Source organism: Hevea brasiliensis, chromosome 14 (assembly GCF_030052815.1).
Source record: "Hevea brasiliensis isolate MT/VB/25A 57/8 chromosome 14, ASM3005281v1, whole genome shotgun sequence".
Lineage (NCBI taxonomy): Eukaryota > Viridiplantae > Streptophyta > Magnoliopsida > Malpighiales > Euphorbiaceae > Hevea > Hevea brasiliensis.
The window spans coordinates 79712681-79736063 of NC_079506.1; the positions used below are offsets into that span (position 1 = coordinate 79712681).

The window sequence follows — 23383 nt, forward strand, 5'->3', positions numbered from 1 at the left end:
TTGTATTAATAAATAAATAAATTTTATGAGTTTTAAATAGTTTGTAAATAATAAAGTAGGGTTGAGCTGGGCTCCTCTAATTTTAGTTTCTGATAATTACTGGGCTAAGTTGGCTCGAAATAAAATCATAACAGTTTAATTTAAATTATTTTATATGCATATTTGGCCTAAATTGTGCGCCTAGTCATGTGTTGAGGAATAGTTAGGCTTATTACGGGCCTCAGGGGCTTTAGGCTAGCCCAGGTCCTACTGCCGGTCCGGCCCATAGGTTAAGTCATGACAGACATGTTTGTTTATAATAATTTTTGTATTTATAAGTTAAATTTATAAATTACCAAAAAAAAAATTAGGGAGCTTAACTTTTTATTTTGGTGTTTATAAGTTAATTTAACTATGTATTTTATTATATTATCTTTATTTAATTTTTAAAATTTCATCATAAATCTCATAAATGTACTCATAAGCTATTCCCTCCGTCCATAAATAATAGCCACATTTGGCTTTTTATTTTGTTCAAAATTATCTTTCACATTTAAAAGACCTTGATTAATTATTTTTATCCAATTTTATCCTTTATCTCTATAAAATATAATAAATATTTATATAATTTTCTAGAACTAATATTATCATCTCCTTCTTAATTAAACCAGCTGTTTGTCTTATTAATATTCATTTTTTCATATTTCCAAAAATAGGTAATTAAGTAAATTATTAGTATTTTTTTTATGAAAATAATGTTATCTAATCATTTTCTTAATTATAATAAAAACTCCAAATATGACTATTATTTATAGACAGAGGGAGTCATTTTTATCAAAAACATTAACTATTTATCCGTCACTTATAAACACTTTAACGTAATTGCTTAAAATTTTAAATGCGTATAAGCCCAATTAGCTTGTAAGCATAAATTAACTTATAAGTTTATTTTCTTAAGTTAAATCCAACACCCTCTTAATTAAGTTGTGAAATTTTGAATTAAAATTTTAATCACAGTTAATTATATTAAATTTTTTTTTTAAATTCAATTGAAATTTATTGTTGAATCCAATTATAGAGAGAATTACCTCTTATTATATAACCCATTAAGATTAATAAAAGTTTAGCACTTAACAGTTTGTGACATACTTATCCCAATAAAAATTGGAGAAATTAATGATTTAATCTCTAAATATTGCCATAAACTAAGACATTCTTCCATCCAAATTCAAAAAAAAATTTCCGTTAGATTCTTAGTAAAAGGAGAGAAATGTTTCTAAACCCAATTATACCCTCCATCTTTTTCTAATACAAGAACCCCTAAAATACACAAAACTATCGTTCTTTCCCTCTCCACCTTGCACCCGTCCCTTCCTATCCCTCCACATTTCTTCCTCAAAGCTCAAAACTTTACTCACCGAAGTCATGTCAGCCACTAGCGGAACAATGGGAAGCTAGGATGGTAATATTTGAACGTGATGAAGCTCGGCAACTTCTATTGGACAAGGTCAAAGCACTAAAAGATGGAATCTAGGAATTGCAAGGGTGCTTGAAGAGACAAAAGATGAGGTAATGAAACTTAAAGAGGAGAACAAACTGTTGCATACAAAGCTGGAAAAAATTGAGTTTCTCTTGGGGAATTTGAAGACCATAACGATGCTTCTCATTTTGGTGTTGGTGGGTTTTGGTATCAAAGGATGAGTTTGGAAATGAAGATTGTATTTGTTTGTAGCAATGGTTTTTGGAGTTTTGAGTTCAGGGATTTTAGGTTAACAGGCTAAAAATTTGTGAATTTGTGTTATAAGGGCATAATAGTCTTTTCCCATTACACTAACCCAAAAAAAAAATAAGGATCTATATCTTAATAGGGGTAAAAGATTTTAATGAGTTTTTAAAATTGTAGGATTGATTTGTAAAGAATGGTAATATATAGGGACTAAATTATAAATATCCCTTAAAATGTTAGGGAGTGTTATGTTGTTGGCTCAAAATTTGCTCCACATTTCTGAAGTTGTAATTAGAAGAGGGCAAGAACTGTCCATAAAAAATTTGAAACAACTTTTCATTCTTGTCTCTATCAGCTGTTGGTTGAGCTCACATCATGATTACTTGCAATTACAAAACCCAGCAATGAGAGATTGCGAAGACCTTTATAGATATACCAAACCAACAAAGCTTCTGCATAGCTTGAGTGTTGCCATCTCCGAATCTTCAAGAAGAGTTCAAATTCGGAAAGAAAGAAAAGAGCTGCACCGATCAAAAACATGAAGAGTCGTTCTTCTTTGCGAGGGCTTCCTGTAAGTTATTTTCTTTTCTTTTGTATATATATATATTTTTTCTTCTTATATCTATGAGCCTGTTGATTGAATTTGTTAAATAACTCCACGTTATGAGAATTGGGTCTCGTTTTTTTCGTGATTTTCTTATGTGGGCATCAATTTAAATGATTGATCTTTGGTTTAGTGTAACTTTACTATTCGGTTATGCATTATTCTACGGCTATGGAATGAGAACTGGAAACCATTTAAGTGAGAAAATCATGGCCTTTCTTTTTATCTCGAAAATCAACTCAATAAACGATTTAATTTTCTCATAATTATTAGAATATTAGCCATTTTTTAGAGCAATTTCGTTCTATTGCATCCTCGTTATTCTCTAATTTCGGCATTTACTGTATATGTCTCAACGAAAATGAACTTTCTTGTTTAGTATTAATTGAACAATTTTTGTGTTGTTATATGACTATGAATTGCTTGTATGATAATATGATATATATCAAGTAGTGTAAAAGTGGCAATTGAAACTGAATTTGTATTGGTTAGCTTTATTAAACTATTTGGGATTTAAGGGACTGGGAGTAATGCTTGAGATGGGACAAGATATTTGATGTGGGGATAATGAGAGTATTGGTCCTATGAGATATCAAGTGGAGGATAATTACTTAGATTATTTTGCTATATGGCAATCATACATGCTTTTGTAGTTTCCTTTTATTTGCTATGTGATGGATTTAAAGAGCGAGCATAGATTTCTGAGAAGAAAATAGGAAATGCTTGTGTTGTAGTTCCTTATTTTTGTGGCAAATAAAAGGTTATTATAGGCGGATAATTCCTGTAAAAACTAGTGCTATACCCCAACAAGAGCATTCAACTTTTGTGCTAAAGAAAATTTAGATGAGATGGATGCCTTTGCTATTAACATTGTCTAATATATGCTTTTTGAGTAAAAGGCCTTCTGCTTATGTGGTTCTATTAATACACTGGAGAAATGTGGGCGGCGGTTGTGATAAAAGATATAATGTTCCATGTCCATTAAAAATGCTGCTAAAAGTTAAAAAAAAATGGCCAAAAAGTTTCACATGGCATTCCCAAGATAATAGGCATGATGCTATCATGCTATCTCGTATTAAATTTAGTTGGCAAAATTTTATTTCAGAGGATAACTTCATATGGCATGATGCCCCCATTAGGAACCCATTTATGAAAATTTGGAGGGGAAGCATGAATGCTACTCCTTCTATCCCACAAAGATAGGCTTCCTTTCCTTTTTCATTTGTCCCAAATTATAAGCCACTTTACATTTTGAAATAATAGTTTATTTATTAATTTACTAATATACCCCTATTTAATATGCATTGAAAAAGTAAAGTTTATTAGTTTCAAGAATTATTTAGTAGCATAAATTATTTAATTTTTAATGGAGCAATATGAGTGGAGGGTATATTAGGAAAAAAAACTAAAAAAAATTTGTTACTTTAACTATATTAACTACATTTTCTTAATCCATGTAAAAAAAAAAGTAAGCTATCTTTGTGGGACAGAGGGGGAGTATTTGTTTGGAAGTGGTTAATGGTATAGTTTATGATTCAAGCGAGTAATGATGGTAGCAACATTGGAACACTTTCTCTACATAATTCTCTTAGGACGCTATGCCTTGATTAATTTTTCGTAAGGAGAATCATTCCTCAAATATTGAGTGAACTAATATATAACTGAATAGGGAAGAGATAGAAATTGTTTATTGTACAACTAAATAATTTAATATAGTTCATGAACCAAGTAAGCAATGATGGTTTCAACACTGGAACACTTTCTCTATGTAATTCTCTTAGGATGTTGTTGATTAATTTTTCGTAAGTACAGAATCATTCCTCACATATTAAGTGAACTAATATATAAGTGAGCACAGAAGAGAGATATTTTTCATTATATAAGTAATTATTTAATAAAAAAAATGCAGTATTATTACACTCTATTGTGTAGCCCAACCACTGTATTTAAGTTAAAAAAAAAGGTTAATGTTTCAACTCAAGGCAATTAAGGTGTAAATCAATCAAGACACAATCTTCAAATGGTGGAAGAGTATGTCAAGGAATAAGGGATACTGATGTCAAAATAAAATATGAATATGAAGTCATCAATTGTACCACATTGTGCATGGAAGCAATTAAAATCATTTCAGATATATCTAATTGATGTACTGTTTTTCTTGTTTCCTCAAACTTGTGGCATGGATTAATCAGAATTTGTGGAATGATGAGGAATCTAGATTCCAAAATGTGAATAGGGTTTATAATACATATAAATGAGGTGGTGTGATGAGTGATGTTTCCAGGTTCTTAGATGCACCATCTGAAGATTCTTTCTAAGCAACTGGTTTCTTTATTAATACATTTCTTCTTAATCTTAATTCAAAACCAAACAGTCATTTCTGTTTGAACAATAAACCATACATCGCTCCAGAATCGATAGAAGTGAAATTCTCTAGGCAGTGACACAATTTTTGCACCCAATTACTAAGCTGAATACATTGTAAAGGGAGAATCAATCCATCCGTGGTATGTAGAAATATAATCACGAGGCTTTTGGATTTTATATGCTGAGATAATTGCGGTTGTTACTAATTAGCATTTAGTAATATTTTTTGGAAATGCTGAACCATTATTTACACTTGTCTATCTTTTTCTTCTTGTTTGACTTTCTATTTGTTTCCTGCATTGAAATGCACTTGCATTTGGAATTATGACAAAACAGTGATGAACTGTCATTTGCCTTCAACAAGATGCATGGATTCTCCACGGTTGACGGCTTTGTGGAGCTAACTGAGTGCATGGCAGAGATGATCAAGTATGTGGCAAATGAACCCTCAGTAGGACTTTTCTATGTTCAGCAGCACACTCAAAATGCAGTTCCCAATGTAATTAATCTCAAGAATAATATTATAGAGAAGTCACATGAAACAAATTTGCACACTGAAGATTTAGAGGATTCTATCACCGTGGTGAGGTCAATGAAAGATTGTGGTTTCCTTATTGCTGATGAGATGGTTAGAGACATAAGGACATCTCTAGCTACGATGTCAGCAAAACAACCAAGAAGAGGATTAATCCATAACCCAACTTCAGGTTTTCAAATAGGAAGAACTAGCTCATGGGGACCGTCCACTTGGGATCATAATGAAGTTCAGCAGGAAAGCAGAACAGTTAATTATTTTTCTACTGTATTTAGGACTGCTAAAAAAAGGGCCAGCAATTTCAAGTGGCCACAGCTTGATCCGAAAGATTCAACGCCAAGTCCAGCTGAGAAGCTACTGTCTTATGATAATCCATCGGAGTTGATTGCATCTGCTAGCACTAGTTCATCTTTTCCTGATATGGAATCTGATGAAATCTCCTTGTCAAGACAGACTGCTGATGAGCTAGAACCAGAAGATGAACAAGCCGAGATGAACAATCCACCGGGCAATGTATTGTCCCTACCAGAAAACTATGATGACTTCAAGGCTGATAAAGAAGCAAAACTAGAGGAGTGGTTGGGGTGGACCAATGACAGCCTAAATAAATTGCATGAGGGCAAGTAAAGAGGAGGCGAGAGTGTGTTCTTAGGCTGTTTCTTTTTCAATTTTTCTTTCTTGTAGCAATAGTTTAGATGCTGAGGAATCTTTTACTTGTACAATCTGTTGTTTGTAATACACTGGTCCCTGGATGATGATTATATGTATTTGAATCATCACAATAAAATTTTCTGAGGAGAAGCTTTTGTTTGGTTCTACAGAGCTTCGACATCTCTATTTTCTCATATGTTTGGAACCAAATGAACACGGAATTCATTCCTTAAAAGGATTTTTTTTTTCTATGTTTGATATTTTACATTTTGTTATATTATAAAACCATTATGAAAATTTTCAAACTTCTGATAGTTAACAAGATTAATTTGCTAATTGTGCCAATTTTGATGAGGTCTTGCGCATCCTATGTGTTTTTTTTTTTTTAAAAAAAAAAAAACCTCGTTGACATACCCAGAGATGCTACTCTCTGGAAGTAAAACTTCCCAGAAAGTGCAAAAAATGCACCATCAAATGAACTTTCTTGGAAGTACGTAATTCTATTGCCTTTGCAAAACTCGTTTAAGAGAGACTTGTAAGTTGCACTTCTTCAATTAAATGTAATATAATTTACCAATTTATCTTTTAATTTGTTATTTATTAACTTTTGTGAATCAGAAATAAATTTACATCTTAGAAAGTTAATTTATACACTAAATACTTTTTAGGAAGGAAGCAACTTCCTAAGAAGTAGAATATTTTCAACCACACAAGTCTTTATAAGTACACTTTTATCAGAAAGCAAGTTTCATCCTCAAACCTAAACAGGATTTAAAGAACATGCTTTACAATGGTCTACAGTTGAATTGCGGCCTTGTTTTAATACATCAAGATTTTAATATTCTATGCATCTTTAAAAAAAAAAAATAATGACATTGCAATGCGTATTGGAAAGCAAGAACACGATAATAATCCACCGTCTCTGAATGAGAAAAAATCCTGAATGATAGCTCAACCATCTAGGAGAAAGTCTAAATGAGTTTTTGAGAATTTACGAAAATAAATAACACCGTCTACCCTTTTTCAATCCCCTGTTTTCACTTAGCATCACTTCAAATATTCACCAATAAATAATTGAAACATGGGTATGATTTTGCAGCACTTTCCCACATCAAAAGAGTTGCTAGTTTGTTAAGGTTTGATATCAATGATAGTCAACTTGTCCTTGGAGCTGAACCTGGTCAGGAGCCTTGATCAACAACAAAATGCAGCACAAGCCTCCACGAAGCAATCTCCAAATCTAAAGAGTTCCAACCTTTCTCAACATTTGACATCAATAAAGCAAATTTGAGATCTCATTTTACTTCCCCAAACATGGATATGACAATGTCCCAAATTCTTTCCATTGTGTCAAAGCAACACCAAGCTACATCAAAATAAAGATTAGGAGGATCAAATGTCCATGATCAAGTTACTTGTTTTCAAAGCAAAACCACATCCGAGTCATCTCCACACACCAGAGTCAAACTGGTGACTAGCTTAACAGGGAGGCAGGTAATTCAATCGCATTGCCCCTCTGCAGCATAGCCTCTGCACAGTATCTGATCAGCCTAGAGCCTGCAGTTGTCCAGGGTCTCTGCTGCACTTCTCTAACAGACTTTAAAGAATTGGAGCTTTCTAATGAAGGATACTGCAGATGGTAGATAATAAAGCTGGCAGCCTGCACGGTTATCTTAAAATAGTGAGGAGTAGTACTTTTAGAAGTGGTTCAACTGGCCCTTGTTGATAGGTTCATGAGTCACAAACAAATTCTGCAAAACAATTGAGTAAAGCATTCAAAGAGAAGTGTTAAATATCTCTAAACAAAAATCGGAATCTCAAATTCACGCATAAGATTTCACTATATGCATCATTTATTTTGATTAGATCATCTAAAGGAATAACCAAAACTAACATTCTAAATCAGAATTCCAAAACACCATACATAAATCAAACAGTTCCACTAACATTTAGCACAATAAGATCCCAGAAACACAAAAGGGGTTTACAGTTATAAGTCCAAGACACATAATTTCTGTTAGTAGTATGCCCTAGAGCATATCATTTAATATGTATCTTGTACATGTTTTTATTAATAAAAGGCATTTTCACTTTTCCGTTTGCATAATATATTTATGTGTAATAGAAAAGGTCCATTGATATTTTGTTAGAAATTCTATTTTTAAATTGTTAAGAATATGAGTGACAGTATTTCTAGACAAAGTATCATAAATTGGTTCACAATCGAGGATACTTCACAATAAGAACATGACTTATCCAGAAAGATTGTAATCATATTTGTTCCCAAGTTATTTATATGATATGTAAATAAGATGGAATGGTGAGTCTCATACCATATAACAAACATGATAGGCACTTATACATGATAAGTAGACCAAACCAGTGACATTTATGACAAGAACCAGTGACATTTATGACAAGCACATGGAATTTACTCTTGTCAATGTATTGTTATAAATCATATTAGCGCATATAATTTTTAGACCTGAGATAGCATAGTTATCTTGTATATAGGTGGTTTGAGTTTGATACTGCTTTCATACTTGTACTGTGTATGGGTACATGGGCATGTGTTGGCTCCTACTAGTTATATATGGAAGTAGGTGTTGACCAAGATGGAATCTGTTCCTCTAAGTAAATAGGGATAAAATCCTATGTTCGTTTAATTGTTCTTGATGTTTCAAGTTCCCGGCCAGGACAGATAGATTTATTCAGAAAAGAGTTTCTGACGAGAAAATCTTTTTAATCAAGAACTGAAATTAAAAGAGAATATAATATTCATAGCAAATGGGGTTTGACATAAACCATGACTCCAGTTCGAATTTAGATTTTGTAATAGAGAGATTCTAGTGCATGGTAACATATGATTATAGGTTCATTTAAGCTAAACCTTATTACTGATTGGGTGGCCATGGCACGCTATGCTAGATGTTAACCATGGTCTATAAGGTGTGTAAAATGGTTTAGAGAAATCATTTATGGTAAGAAAGAGTTCCGATGATATTAAGAGTTGATATCATGTCTCATTGCCAATTAGTAATGAGCATAGTAAGTCCCACACATACACAAGTAATTACCAAATTAAATATCATTTAATTAATTAATTAAAGAGCTTAATTGATTAATTAAATATGTTTGGCTTGCAATTAAATTGCAAAATCCCTAGCATGGCTTGAAACCAAATATAGGTTATTGGATGCTTAGTATAAGTTAAATTTATATTTAAAGTGTTTAACTATGAATTTAATTAATGAGAAATTAATTAATAGAGATTAATTAATTAATTTATATTTGATATAAATTGATTAGAAGAAGAAAAATAATTATTTTGGGTTGAGAACTCAAAATTAAGACACATGGGCATTTTGGTCATTTTACAGGGTGACATGTGGCACCATGAGATTGTGACACATGGCACTACGAGATTGTGACACATGGCACTACACATAAGCTTGCCATATGTCTTTTAATCATGTAAGATGATTAAAATCAAGATTAAATATAGATTTGACACTTGGCACAATGTGATTGGGTCAATTAAACCTATAGCTAATCAAAAGGTGACATGTAGCAAGGGTTTTAAGTAATGACCTAGCTAAATAAGTGTAAGGATGAAAGAACAAATTACACAAGCTGCTGTATTCTCAAAGGTGCCGCCACCCCTTGGCTGCCTCTCCCTCTCTTCTTCTTCATCTCTCATCAATTCAAAGAGATCAGCAAACAATCTCTTATAAAAAAATACTAAAAATTGTTTCTAGTGTCCTGTTTACATCTTTAATCTCTTAAAAGGCAAAACTTTATTTTCTAATTAATAGAAAAAGTTTTAGAAGCTATTCAAGGGCTGTCATAGGTGATCTTGGTGTGGACAAGTTAGAGGGACAACATCTGGTGTCCTAAAGACGCATCCCAAAGGTGCCAAATACACTGCAGTGCATCAAAAGGTTGGTGCACTTGTTCTTGATCTAATCTAGGGTTCTAAAATTAATCTGATTAATTCTAAAATCTTAAATGGCAAATTCAGATCCAAAAACACATTAAAAGAGTTTTAATATGTTGTTTATCATTGAAATCAAATAGATAAAAATAAATATTGCATAATGCATGTAACCCTAGGTGAAAATTTTTGAATTCAATGATATAAACTTGTGTTTTTTCATGCTTCCGCTCCTTCAATTGGTATCAAAGCCACTATATTTGCCATTTAGATTGTTGATTATACGATTTAATTGTGTGGTATAATCATGAGATGATAGATCCATTGCTGGTTGCAAAGAAAGGTGGCGGCTTGGTGATGAACACCATTGTGTGCACAAGGTTTGTTCATCCTTTTCGTGTGCATGGTTTTGGGCAATATTTGTGCAATTGTTGTATGATCTAATGCTCATAATTATGTCCATTTTATGTCTAATTAAATTGTTTAATGAGAGTTTTAATCACACAATTATTTGAATGTGATTCAAATCTGAATTTTAAAAGTTATTTGAATGTGATTCAAATCTGAATTTTTAAAGTTGTATCAATTATATTCAAATCTGAATTTTTAAAGTTGTATCAATCATATTCAAATCTGAATTTTTTAAAGTTGTTTAAATGTGATTCAAATCTGAATTTTAAAAGTTATTTGAATATGATTCAAATCTGAATTTTTAAAGTTGTTTGAATGTGATTCAAATCTGAATTTTTAAATTTGTTTGAATGTGATTCAAATCTGAATTTTTAAATTTGCTTGAATCATATTCAAATCTGGTTTTTTAAGTTGAATATGAAATATTCAATTTAATTTAAATATGTATGTTTTATTTAATTATTAAATAGTGATATGCATGATGGATGATCATGAACTATAAAAGACCAATGTGATTGGATTTATTTCTTTTATGTTTCTTTGGGTTGTAATTTAAATTAATTTATTTTAATTTATTTTGGGCATGTATTATTAAGGTTGTAATAATTTTGGGTTATAATTTCATTTATTTAGTTCTTGTAAATTCGCCTTGGTATGCCAAGGATTACTATGTAATATTGGATTACAAAAAGATCAAGAAGGTCAAGAGCATTGGTGGGACCAGTGGGAGGAATTCAATGTCAAGTGTTGATTATGTACTCTTTCAGCAACTCTTGTAATATGAATGAATGAAATGCACCTAGGAATGCCCTGATTCAATTCTTGGTGGCTTAGAATTGAATCCCTTAGAAAGTTCATGATCATACCATATTTACTGTTTATGCATGAATGCATGAAATGTATGAAAATGTATGCAAGTATATGATATATGCATGCTAATTGGATAATATGCAAAGTGAGACCTTAATAGTAATTAGGATGACCACAAAATCTTCCAAACAAATGATTAAGTTGAAAATGCTATAATTAAAGTAATTATAACATGGCGCTCCATTGAGGCAATTATTTTAAGAAATTTTAAATATTTGCATAAGATGCAATTAATTTAAGAGATTTTCTTAACAATAATTGTTAAGCATGAGATGTTGTAAATATGTAAATGGTTTGGTGGTCAATATTGGATGAACCTGAGAACATTAAAATTATTTGCATAATTACTGGCTCAATGAGATCAACTTAACTAATGCAAGATAAGTCAATAATGGATGTACCTGAGATTTTGAGCATTAGAGGCTAGGTAAAGGATTGAACCTTACATGAGATGTGATGGGCAAGGAGTTGCTCACTTATAGTTTATTGTAATTCCAATAATTGATGTACCTAAGGATGATCGATAGAATTATAAAAATTCAATCACCCACTAGAAATCCATCCAACTAGGATTTCCGTTTTCTACTTTGAAAGTGTAGGATTCACTAAGTTAGTGGGAGGACCAATTTGATTAAAAGACCATAATTATTTTGATTAATTACATGATACATTTACTAATTAATCTGGTTATTTTTTGCAGTTAATTTTCTGATAATAATGAGCACAGAACAAACACCACCATCCAATATCCTTGCAAGCACACTTGATCGCAATAGGTTGACAGGACTTAATCTGTTTGATTGGCTAAGAAATTTGAAACTTGTCCCGAACCTTGAACATATAGGATATGTTCTAGACTCAAATGTTTCTGGTCCCTTACCTTCAGAGGCCACTCAACAGTAACATGAAACTTTGGACAAGTGCAAGGAGCATGATATGAGAGCTAAGTGTTACATGCTTGCTTCCATGAGTAATGAATTACAGAAGCAGTATGAGAACATGCAGAGTGCGAGTGAGATTCTCTTTCACCTACAAGAGTTGTATGGTGAGCACAACAGGAATACTAGGTATGAGATATCTAGGCAGCTGTTCCGCATGAGGATGTCTGAGGGACAGAATGTTAGGGATCATGTCCACAAGATGATTCAGCTAATTGAGCAGATGGAACATCTTAATTTTAACATGGATTTTCAATTGCAGACTTATTTAATCCTTCAGTCCCTTCCTGAGTTTTTTGGAAATTTTGTAACAAATTTCCATATGACTAACAGGAATGCACCTTGGCTGGTTTACTCAACATGCTGGTTATTGCCCAAAAGAATATGCCGGGCAATAAAGGAAAAGAGGTAACTTTGATTGCTTCTTCTTCTGCTAGAAAGTCCAACAAGAAGAAAGGCAATAAGAAAAAGAAACCTCAAATTCCTAGTCCTTCCAAGAAAATAGCTAAACAGAAAGGGAAGTCCAAAGCTAATGGAGGGAAAGGAAAATGTTTCCATTGCTAGTAGGATGGGCATAGTAATAGGAATTGCCCAGAGTATTTTGCTTCTCTAAAGGACAAGAAGGATAGACCTTCAGAAAGTATGTCTATATCTTGTTATTTAGATTCTGATGATACTCATAGTTCATCTACAGCTTGGGTTTTAGATATCGGTGCCAGTTCTTACATTTCTTATGATATGCAGGAACTAGCAAATAGTAGCAGCTTGCGTTCTCAAGATGTTAAGAGTCCGGATTGGCAATGGCTCAACTATTGAAGTTTTAGCCATAGGATCTAAATCTTTTTACATGTTTGGACATGTTTTGTGTTTGGATAATATTTTATATGTACCTGATGCTTTTAAGAACATCATTTCTATATCTAGTTTGACTAGAAATGGCTATGAATTTCAGTTCACAGATGATGTTTGCAATATTTATTTTGAAAATAAATATGTTGGTTCGAATTATATGAATGATGGTCTTTATTATTTGGATAATAATGACAAACACAAAATGAATGCAAGTGATCTAAATGAATGCAATGCCATGGTGAAAATCAACTCAAGTTCAAAATATATTTGGCACTTAAGGATAGGTCATGTTGCAAAAGACAGGATTACAAAACTGGAGAAAAAAGGGATTTTATCTTCATTAGACTCTGAGCCTACTACAACTTGTGAATCTTGCCTTCAGGGCAAAATGACTAGATCACCCTTTGTAAGACAAGGGCTAAGAGCTGAAAATATTTTGGAGCTAAAACACAGTGATGTATGTGATCCATTTAAAGAAATGGCTAGAGGTGGTTTCCATTACTTTATTACCTTTACTGATGATAAATCAAGGTTTGGGTATTTGTATTTGATGAAATACAAACATGAATCATTTGAAAAGTTCAAAGAATTTAAATCTGAAGTAGAAAATCAAACAGGAAAGAGCATTAAAGCTCTTCGATTAGATTGTAGAGGTGAATACTTAAGTACTGAATTTTATGAATACTTGAGAAAGCACGGCATTGTTTCCCAGCTGACTCCTTTAGGAACACCACAGCTGAATGGTGTATCTGAAAGGAGAAATCGTACCCTATTGGATATGGTACGTAGTATTATGAGCTATAATGATATGCCAATCTCCTTTTGGGGATTTGCATTAGAATCAGCTTTGTATATTCTGAATAGGATTCCATCAAAATCAGTTTCTTCCACACCTTATGAGATATGGCATGGAAGAAAACTAAGTCTTAAGCATGTTAAGATTTTGGGTTGTCCAGCTTATATCAAAAAGCTGAACACTGATAAATTGAAAACCAGATCAGAAAATGGTCGATTTGTTGGATATCCAAAAGATAGTTTTGGATATTATTTTTATTTGCCTACATCACAAAAGGTTATGGTAAGTAGAGATGCCACATTTCTTGAACAACAGTTTGTTCAAGAATGAGGCAAAGGAAGACAAATAGAGTTAGAATTGGAGAATTTTGACCAACCAAAAAATCAGATGGATATAGATCCATCTAGTCAATCTACACCAATTGATGAAATATCTGCAGCTGTTCCTCGTAGAACAACCAGGGTATCTCACCCACCAGTGAGATATGGTTTCCTTCATGAAGAAAAACAAGAGTTGTCTACTCATGAAGAAGTAGATCATGGAGATGATCTACTTACCTATGAAGAAACTATATCAGATATAGACTCTTCAAAATGGATTGATGCTATAAAATCCGAGATTGATTCCATGTACAAGAATCAAGTTTGGGATCTTGTTGACCCACCTGAAGGTATTGTACTTATAGGGAACAAATGGGTTTTCAAGAAGAAATTGATTCTGATAGAAAGGTAGAGACCTATAAAGCAAAACTAGTAGCGAAAGGGTTTCGCCAAAGGCAAAGAATCGACTATGAGGAGACTTTCTCTCCTGTTTCCATGCTTAAATCAATTAGAATTCTATTAGCAATAGCTGCATACTATGATTATGAAATTTGACAGATGGATGTCAAAACAGTTTTTCTCAATGGATACATTAAAGAAAACATTTTCATAGAACAACCTAGGGGTTTTGAATCCCAAGATGGTTCCAAAGTGCACAAGCTAAAGCGATCCATTTATGGGTTAAAACAAGCTTCAAAGAGTTGGAACATCCGTTTTGATGAAGCTATTAAGTCATTTAGTTTTATAAAAAATGAGGATGAGCCATGTATATATAAAAAGGTTAGTGACAGTGCTATCATTTTCCTTGTCTTATATGTGGATGACATACTATTGATGGGTAATGACACAGGTATGTTGACAACTGGAAAGGTATGGTTGTCAAATACATTCTCCATAAAGGACTTAGGGGAGGCAACCTATATTCTTGGGATTCGCATCTATAGAGATAGAGCGAAAAGAATAATTGGTTTATCCTAAAGTCTATACTTGAAAAAGGTGTTAAAGAGGTTTAACATGCTTGATTCCAAGAGAGAATTGTTACTAGGGAGACATGGTATCTACCTTTCTAAAGAGATGTCTCCAAAGACATCTAAAGAAAGAGATAAAGTGGCAAGAATTCCATATGCTTCGACTATTGGTAGTTTGATGTATGCAATGTTGTGTACTAGGCCGAATATCGCATATGATGTTAGTTTGACTAGCAGGTATCAATCCAATCCAGGTTTGGAACACTGGATAGCTGTCAATAATATCCTTAAGTACTTGAGAAGAACTAAGGATTTATTCTTGATATATAGAGGTGGTGACTTGCAATTGGATGGTTATACTAATTCTGATTTCCAATCAGATATCGATGATAGAAAGTCTACTTCTGAATATGTGTTCATTTGTAATGGAGGTGTAGTCAGTTAGAAGAGTTCCAAACAAAGCACGACTGCATATTCCACTACTGAGGCTGAGTATATTGCTGCATTAGATGCTAAAAAAGAAAGCTATTTGGATATAAGAAACCCCGGTCTCACCAGAAATCCAAACACATAGAAAGGCGCTACCACATTATCAGAGAAATAATTGGGCCAGGCTATGTAGCCATGCAGAAAATAGCATAAGCTGAAAAATCCAGTTGATCCATTCACTAAGCCTTTATCACAAGCACAGCGAGACCGACATCTTGAGAAGATGGGTCTAAGATATTATAATGAATGGCTCTAGTGTTAGTGGGAGATTGTTAGTAGTATGCCCTAGAGCATATCATTTAGTATGTATCTTGTACATATTTTTATTAATAAAAGACATTTTCACTTTTCCATTTGCATAATATATTTATGTGTAATAGAAAAGATCCGTTGATATTTTGTTAGAAATTCTATTCTTAAGTTGTTAAGAATATGAGTGATAATATTTCTAGCACAAAGTATCATAAATTGGTTCACAATCAAGGATACTTCACAATAAGAACATGACTTATCCAGAAAAATTGTAATCATGTTTGTTCCCAAATTATTTATATGAGATGTAAATAAGATGGAATGGTGGGTCTCATGCCATATAATAAACATGATAGGCACTTATACATGATAAGTAGGCTGAACCAGTGACATTTATGATAAGAACATGGAGTTTACTCTTGTCAATGTATTGTCATAAATCATATTAGTGCATATAATCTTTAGACCTGAGATAGCACAGTTATCTTGTATATAGGTGATTTGAGTTTGATACTGCTTTCATACTTGTACTGTGTATGGGTATATGGGCATGTGTTGGCTCCTACTAGTTATATATGGAGGTAGGTGTTGATCAAGATGGAATATGTTCCTCTAAGTAAATAGGGATAAAATCCTATGTTCATTTAATTGTTTTTTATGTTTCAAGTTCCTGGCCAGGACAGATAGATTTACTCAGAAAAGAGTTTCTGATGAGAAAATCTTTTTAATCAAGAATTGGAATTAAAAGAGAACATAATATTCATAGCAAATAGGGTTTGACATAAACCATGACTCCAGTTCGGATTGGGATTTTGTAACAGAGAGATTCTAATGAATGGTAACATATGATTATAGGTTCATTTAAGGTAAAACCTTATTACTGATTGGGTGGTCATGGCATACTATGCTAAGTGTTAACCATGGTCTATGAGATGCATAAAATGGTTTAGAGAAATCATTTATGGTAAGAAAGAGTTCTGATGATATTAAGAGTTGATATCATGTCTCATTGCCAATTAGTGATGAGCCTAGTAAGTCACGCACATACACAAGTAATCACCAAATTAAATATGATTTAATTAATTAATTAAAGAGTTTAATTGATTAATTAAATAGGTTTGGTTTGCAATTAGATTGCAAAATCCCTAGCATGACTTGAAACCAAATATAGGTTATTGGATGTATAGTATAAGTTAAATTTATATGTAAAGTGTTTAAATATGAATTTAATTAATGAGAAATTAATTAATAGAGATTAATTAATTAATTTATATTTGATATAAGTTGATTAGAAGAAGAGAAATAATTATTTTGGGTTGAGAACTCAAAATTAAGACACATGGGCATTTTGGTCATTTCACAGGGTGACATGTGGCACCATGAGATGGTGACACATGGCACTACACATAAACTTGCCATATGTCTTTTAATCATGTAAGATAATTAAAATCAAGATTAAATATAGGTTTGACACTTGGCACAATGTGATTGGGTCAATTAAACCTATAGCTAATCAAAAGGTGACATGTGGCAAGGGTTTTAAGTGGTAAACTAGCTACATAAGTTTAAGGATGAAAGAACAAATTACACAAGCTGCTGTATTCTCAAAGGTGCCGTCACCCCTTAGCTGCCTCTCCCTCTCTTCTTCTTCATCTCTCATCAATTCAAAGAGATTAGCAAACAATCTCTTGAATTAAAAATACTAGAAATTATTTCTAATGTCCTGTTTACATTTTTAATCTCTTAAAAGGCAAAACTTGATTTTCTAATTAATAGAAAAAGCTTTAGACGCTGTTCAATGGCTGCCATAGGTGATCTTGGTGTGGACAAGCTAGAGGGACAACATCTGGTGTCCTAAAGACGCATCCCAAAGGTGCCAAATACACTGCAGTGCATCAAAAGGTTAGTGCACTTGTTCTTGATCTAATCTAGGGTTCTAAAATTAATCTGATTAATTCTAAAATCTTAAATGGCAAATACAGATCCAAAAACATATTAAAAGAGTTTTAATATGTTGTTTATCATTGAAATCAAATAGATAAAAATAAATATTGCATGATGCATGTGACCCTAGGTGAAAATTTTTGAATTCAATTATATAAACTTGTGTTTTTCATGCTTCCGCTCCTTTAATTTCACCATAAAGTTGGAGAAGGAGATGAAGCGAGGAAAGCAGTAGTGAAGAAATCTATCATTTACCAAGTGGATAAAACCAGTATCCAGACTTTAGTAATGTAAGCAGCATACCAATCCTAGCATCATTAGTAGTTACACAACCTCTCAACTGTCAGCCAAAAGGTGTCATCTGCTCATTCTTCGACCCGTCAACTTGACTTTGCCCTAACAAAATTCAAGCATTACCATCAGACTTTATAGCAGAAAAATGATGGTATAATGATGACAATGTTTAACAATTCAAGGAAATGCACTGTTGGATTATAATGGCATGCCACTTATCTGTTGATTTATTGCTTCCAAGAGCAGAACCAGAAAATTTTTTCTTACATGCATGTTTCACTTATCACCATGGAAACACAAATGAAGTAAAGGCACTAACAAACAATACAGAGAGATCATATGGCATCACAGATGAAGCCATAAAACATTTATGTCCCATTTAATGGGATGGCAAAACCATATCAACTTTTCCTAGGATCAAACTAAATGTTTATAAAAAAATTAGCAGACAACGGTATGGTTAGTAGATACGGAAAAAACAAGTTCCATATCACCTTATGCTGGCCAGTGTGAGTAAATAATTCATAAAATGCCCCACAAGTTTTAAACTACAAAAGCTGCTTTGGATTAACTGTGCATAAAAGGCCAAATATAAATGAATCTTTCAACTATATGTGTTTCTTATTTCTTAAATTCTTAAAATCTAAAAACAGGGCAAAACGAATAATGTCTTGTATTTTAATTAGAAAAGGGGGAAATGATTGAACAAATAATAAGCATACCATGATAGGTCAAAACAACACTATCCCAAAGTAACAAATAGAAATTTGCAGCATTCAACTCTCTCTCTTTTCAATCAGTAAAATATCTCAATTAATTAATGATGATAGCAGAAAGCTACATCTCTTACATACATGCTTATGACCACACACTACACCGTGGTGAGTCATAATGGAGAGAATATAGAGAAATGTCTGATAGGCTGAATCCATTGAAGACCTGAGCAATCCTTTGCCACAGGATACAGGACAGTGAATCATACTCAACATTTGGAGAGCTGCCGAGGGACACTCATGCTCAACCCTAAATTCCCAGGACATGATTAAAGCATATTCCTGAGTCACCGTTTAGCAGTCCACCATCAGTTAACTAGGCCAGACAAGTGACAATTTGATAAAATATCACAAGGGAACACAGGAAATGGCCTAAACAATCTCTCCATATCAGTCAGAGAGCTTCACTTAGAAGTTTCCCTAATTAAAAGAAACTGTACAAAAAGGACTTCCATTGTTTGTTGAGGCAATTCTTTTTACATTATACAAAAACTCCACCAAATTTACATCAGTCGCTAACTACCACCACAGCAAGCTGCAACTATTTGAAGGATCCTTGGAAGAGTACTTGAAGTGATGTCAGTAAAATATTTGTTAAACCACATTTATATCACTTTAGGCTCTCTTTCTCTCCAACTTTCATAGTAATTTCACATAAAAGAAGGGCATCTCTCACTTATCTCACCAACAACTGGTTGCTTGATGTCACAAACACAATGCAGCCCCCCCCCCCCCCCCCCCCAAAAAAACCCCCCCCCCCAAAAACCAAAAAAAAAAAAAAAAAAAAAAAAAAAAAAAAAAAAGAGGAAGAAGCAGCCTTTTTTGGGCGTTGGCAGGGGGGGAGATCAACATCATTGTCATCCTCTGAATGCCATAGATAAGCAGCCTAATATACATGCTGTAATAAAGAACACGAACAATTCAATTCCAACTCAAATAAAGCAAATATAATGGATCTTCATGTACCTAGAACAGATATTTCAGAATGTGTCTGATTTGCAGTCAAATTTTCCTCTGGCACTTCACCGTGTACTACATTTGAATTGGGAGGGAGAACCAACCTATTGCTGTTACTCACTACTTTAGCCCGCCTAGAAGAATTTAATCAAAATTAAAAAGCACAATTTTCAATCAATTGGTTGAAGGGAAATTACAAGACAACAAAAAAACAATAGTATCATTATATTTAACACATGCCTTATCAATTTCTGCTTCAAAGTGCCTGCTTTTAGCTTTGATGGCCCCTTCAAAGAGCCCACTTTAAGAGCCAAAGAAGTTGGCATGGCTTTGCGACTGCCCCTCTCAGCTTTAATAGCAGCTATAAGAGAATCAGCTGCAGGCCCCAGACCCTTTCTTCCCACCAGCTTCACTCCTAGCTTCTCACAGAGATAATTCAACCTTATTTCATCACCCCCTCTCACCTCTCGTAGCTCAAAAGCTTGTTGTTTTGATAACAATGTGAAAACATGAAGCTGCTGCTGCTGATTAAAATGTGACTGAAGCTGCTGAAAAAGTAATTTATTGGAATGTTGTTGGCCTGGCCCACAACTTTCCTGACTTTTCCTTCGAGGCTCATTAAATGTCACCCTCAGAATAGCAGTAGACTTTGGGTCAGCATTCTTTCGACTAAAAATGATAGAAAAGCTCCCAAATTCTAAATCAGGCTCCCTAAATAAATCAACAAGAAGGGAAGCACAGTTATGAGCATTCTTTGAAGGGCTCCGACCAACCTTCATCCTCAAGGTTCGAGCACTAACAAAGTGAGCTATATTTGCAGCTTCCCTCAAACCACTGAGAAAAGCTCCGTGCATAGTTGCAGGATACCGCCTAGTGGTGGCCTCCCCTGCAAAGAAGAGTCTTCCATCCCCAACACTTTCTGCTAATATATCATAGTCATCTCCAGATGCCCCAACAGCAACGTTAGAGTAAGAACCAAGGGTAAAAGGATCACTACCCCATCTTGTGCAGACAGTTTGGATAGGCTCTGGAACAGTGATTCCCTTTGGTTCATATATACCTGCAAGCATTCACGCTAAGTGCCTCATAAAATAATTATAATAAGCAATACCATATGAGAATTTGCACTTCATCTGAAATAATCATTACTAAGATGGGAAAAAATTCCTGAACAAGGAAGAGAAAGTGCTCATTTAAAAATATATGCAGACAAAATATGTTCATGATCATTAGAAATTGTCATATAACTACTCAAGGAAGTTCACTGAGACGGGTGCTCTTAATAGTATGAAGCATGCTGTGAACAATTCTTAAATCACTTAATTATCACAAGATATAATAGCTTTTACACTGGTATTATTTCATAGAGCCATTAAAAACAATCAAATAATCACAACAGGATTACCCTTAAGAATCTGAAGAACCTGTGTCACTGCATCTGTGGGGGGCATACTCTCAAACTTATGTGCAGCTTCACCTGCTACCAGAGCAATCAATAGTGGATCACCAGAAACTGTTGTATAGCTATAAAACAAAAAGAACTCCCCTCGAGTGCTTGAGTCATCAGTCAAATGTCCAAATGTGTCAAGATCAGTTTCCCAGAACACATAAGGAAAAAGCATTGCAACCTTATTCAACAGCCCATACCCCAACCTCTTTATCCCATCAAGCTTCCTCTGCGGCAATTCAGGAATAAACTTTATGGACCCACTCTTCAATACCCCGAGTGGAACTGTACACAATGCCATATCTCCTTCAAAAACCTGACTTCCAGAAATAACCTGCACCCCATCACTCCCATACCTAATAGTATGCACGGTCTTCTCATACAAAATTGGCACATTCTCTGCTAAAGCCTGAACCAACCTCCCATTCCCTCCAGGCATAAAACAATGATCTCCTCCCATATCATAGGGATCATCCTGGTCCCAAAACGCCAGTGAAAGCTTTGACAACAAACCAGCGTTGGCATATTCCAAATTTGCACAATGCCAATTAAACAAGTTTATTTCCTCCTTATTTACTGCATCCCCATACACCTGCCTAAAAGTTTCTAATGCTGCCCCTAAGGACAAATCCATTGCAACCTCCCCCATCAACTGCCTAAGTCTACTAGCCTTATCCAACAATCGATTAAAAGCTGTTTCAACCTTCATATCAGTATCCAAATCGACTGGCTTCCCATCAACACCATAGAGTGGGCATTTATCTCTCACCTTGTGCAACGAATGCCCTAATTGTCTTGCCAAAATTCCCAATGGATTTCCCAGAGTCCCTGTCAAAACACTCCCACCTAAATCTGCCGAAGCAGTAACCTTATTTCCTCCCCCTCCCTCCATTTTCTTGGTATAAACTCTCCCACCAGCCCGTTTTCTTCCCTCCAATACTGTAACCTTAAACCCAAACCTCATCAACTGTCTTGCAGCTGCCAATCCAGCCAAACCAGCGCCGATGATGATTACATTAGACTTAGTAAACTCATTGGGGATTTTCTCTTTGATAGATTGTGAGACTCCAAAATTGATGTAGCCACGCGAAACTAAATAGTCATAAGCAGAATCCAGAAGGCCATGACAGTGTTTCGGCACCGAATCTGTGAAAATTTCTTTGGTTACCCAACTGTTCACATTTTCGCGCCATTTCGCAATGATATGGTTTCGGATAATGGTGTAATTAACCTGCTCAATTCCTCCAATAACAGAAACTACACCAGCGTCAATTTCCTCGTCGGTTAAGGAATCAGCGGGAAATCCTGCAGAGAGCGCAATCAATGCCTCGGAAGTGGATTCCTTGTTGATTACAATGATCTCTTCAGAGATGTCGGGGACTGGTTGTTGAGTTAGTGAATTAGGATTAAAATTAGGGTTAGGGTTTTCTACAACACGGACATTGGGTTTGGTAGGAAGAGAAGGAAACTGAGGAAGCTGAAACGACGTCGCAGAGGTAGTGGCGGAGCGTTGGGAGCGACCGCGACGGCGTTTCTTAGGGACGGAGAAGGAGAAGAAGTGGTTAGGATTAGAATTGAGGGAAAGAGTGGGATTAGGAATTGAATTGGGATTAGGAGTGGGATCAGGAAGAGGAGGATATGGAATGAATTCGAGAGGAAGAGAAGAGAAATCTTCGGGAGTTGGGGTTGATGGATTCATTGTCACCCTCTAATCGGTGGTGATCGAAGAAGCATAGTAGTAATTAGCAACGCCTGTGGGTTGATTGGAGAAGAAACTAATCTGTAGCTTTTTGTCTCCATTTCCGTTTCTGCATTTTTCTTTCTTACTCCTTCCCGTCGTTCTGCGCCGCTGCTGGAGTTCTGCGTCTATAATTAAGGCCGTATCAAATATATATATATATATATATATATATATATATATATATATATATATATAATTTTTAAATTTTATCTACAATTCTACATTACACTTTAGAATAAAGATTTTAAAATTACATTATATTTTATTTCAAATTATACTATATTTTAATCTTAAAATATTATTATATGAAATAATTTAATCATTTTATCGATTGGAATAATTATTATAAATATTAAAATTATAAAAATTAAATTATTTTATATATTAAAATTAAAAAAAATTAAATAATTTATTTTTTAAAATTTAAAGTATAATATAATGTAATATTTAAAGATTAAATAATTATTTTTTTAAAATTTAAAGACTAAAATATAATATATAACAAATCTAAAAATAAATTATAAATTTTCAACAT

At 33.8% G+C, this 23383-nt stretch overlaps 2 protein-coding genes across 5 annotated transcripts; one reads left to right on the forward strand and one right to left on the reverse strand.

The window, feature by feature from the left end:
* Positions 1-1281: 1281 nt before the first annotated feature.
* On the forward strand, positions 1282-6056 carry LOC110636907 (uncharacterized). 2 transcript variants are annotated; one of them, XM_058133387.1, is made up of 3 exons: positions 1282-1548; positions 2061-2276; positions 5041-6056. In XM_058133387.1, the coding sequence occupies exons 2-3, from the start codon at positions 2244-2246 to the stop codon at positions 5836-5838; spliced, it is 831 nt and encodes a 276-aa protein (XP_057989370.1). In that variant the 5' UTR covers positions 1282-1548; positions 2061-2243; the 3' UTR covers positions 5839-6056. The 2 variants fall into 2 exon arrangements, with proteins under 2 accessions (XP_057989370.1, XP_057989371.1); XM_058133388.1 differs by lacking the exon at positions 1282-1548 and having other exon boundaries at positions 1914-2276; positions 5013-6056.
* A 502-nt stretch (positions 6057-6558) lies between these two features.
* Positions 6559-22994, reverse strand: LOC110636888 (protein FLOWERING LOCUS D). 3 transcript variants are annotated; one of them, XR_009143009.1, is made up of 6 exons: positions 21066-22994; positions 19901-20720; positions 19670-19794; positions 17940-18032; positions 7320-7613; positions 6559-7228 (listed from the first exon to the last, which is right to left on the reverse strand). XR_009143009.1 is itself a non-coding variant. In XM_058133389.1 (5 exons), the coding sequence occupies exons 1-4, from the start codon at positions 22804-22806 to the stop codon at positions 17980-17982; spliced, it is 2739 nt and encodes a 912-aa protein (XP_057989372.1). In that variant the 5' UTR covers positions 22807-22994; the 3' UTR covers positions 6559-7613; positions 17940-17979. The 3 variants fall into 3 exon arrangements, 1 of the variants encoding a protein (XP_057989372.1); XR_009143010.1 differs by having other exon boundaries at positions 6559-7613; positions 17892-18032; XM_058133389.1 differs by having other exon boundaries at positions 6559-7613.
* Between the last annotated feature and the right edge of the window lie 389 nt (positions 22995-23383).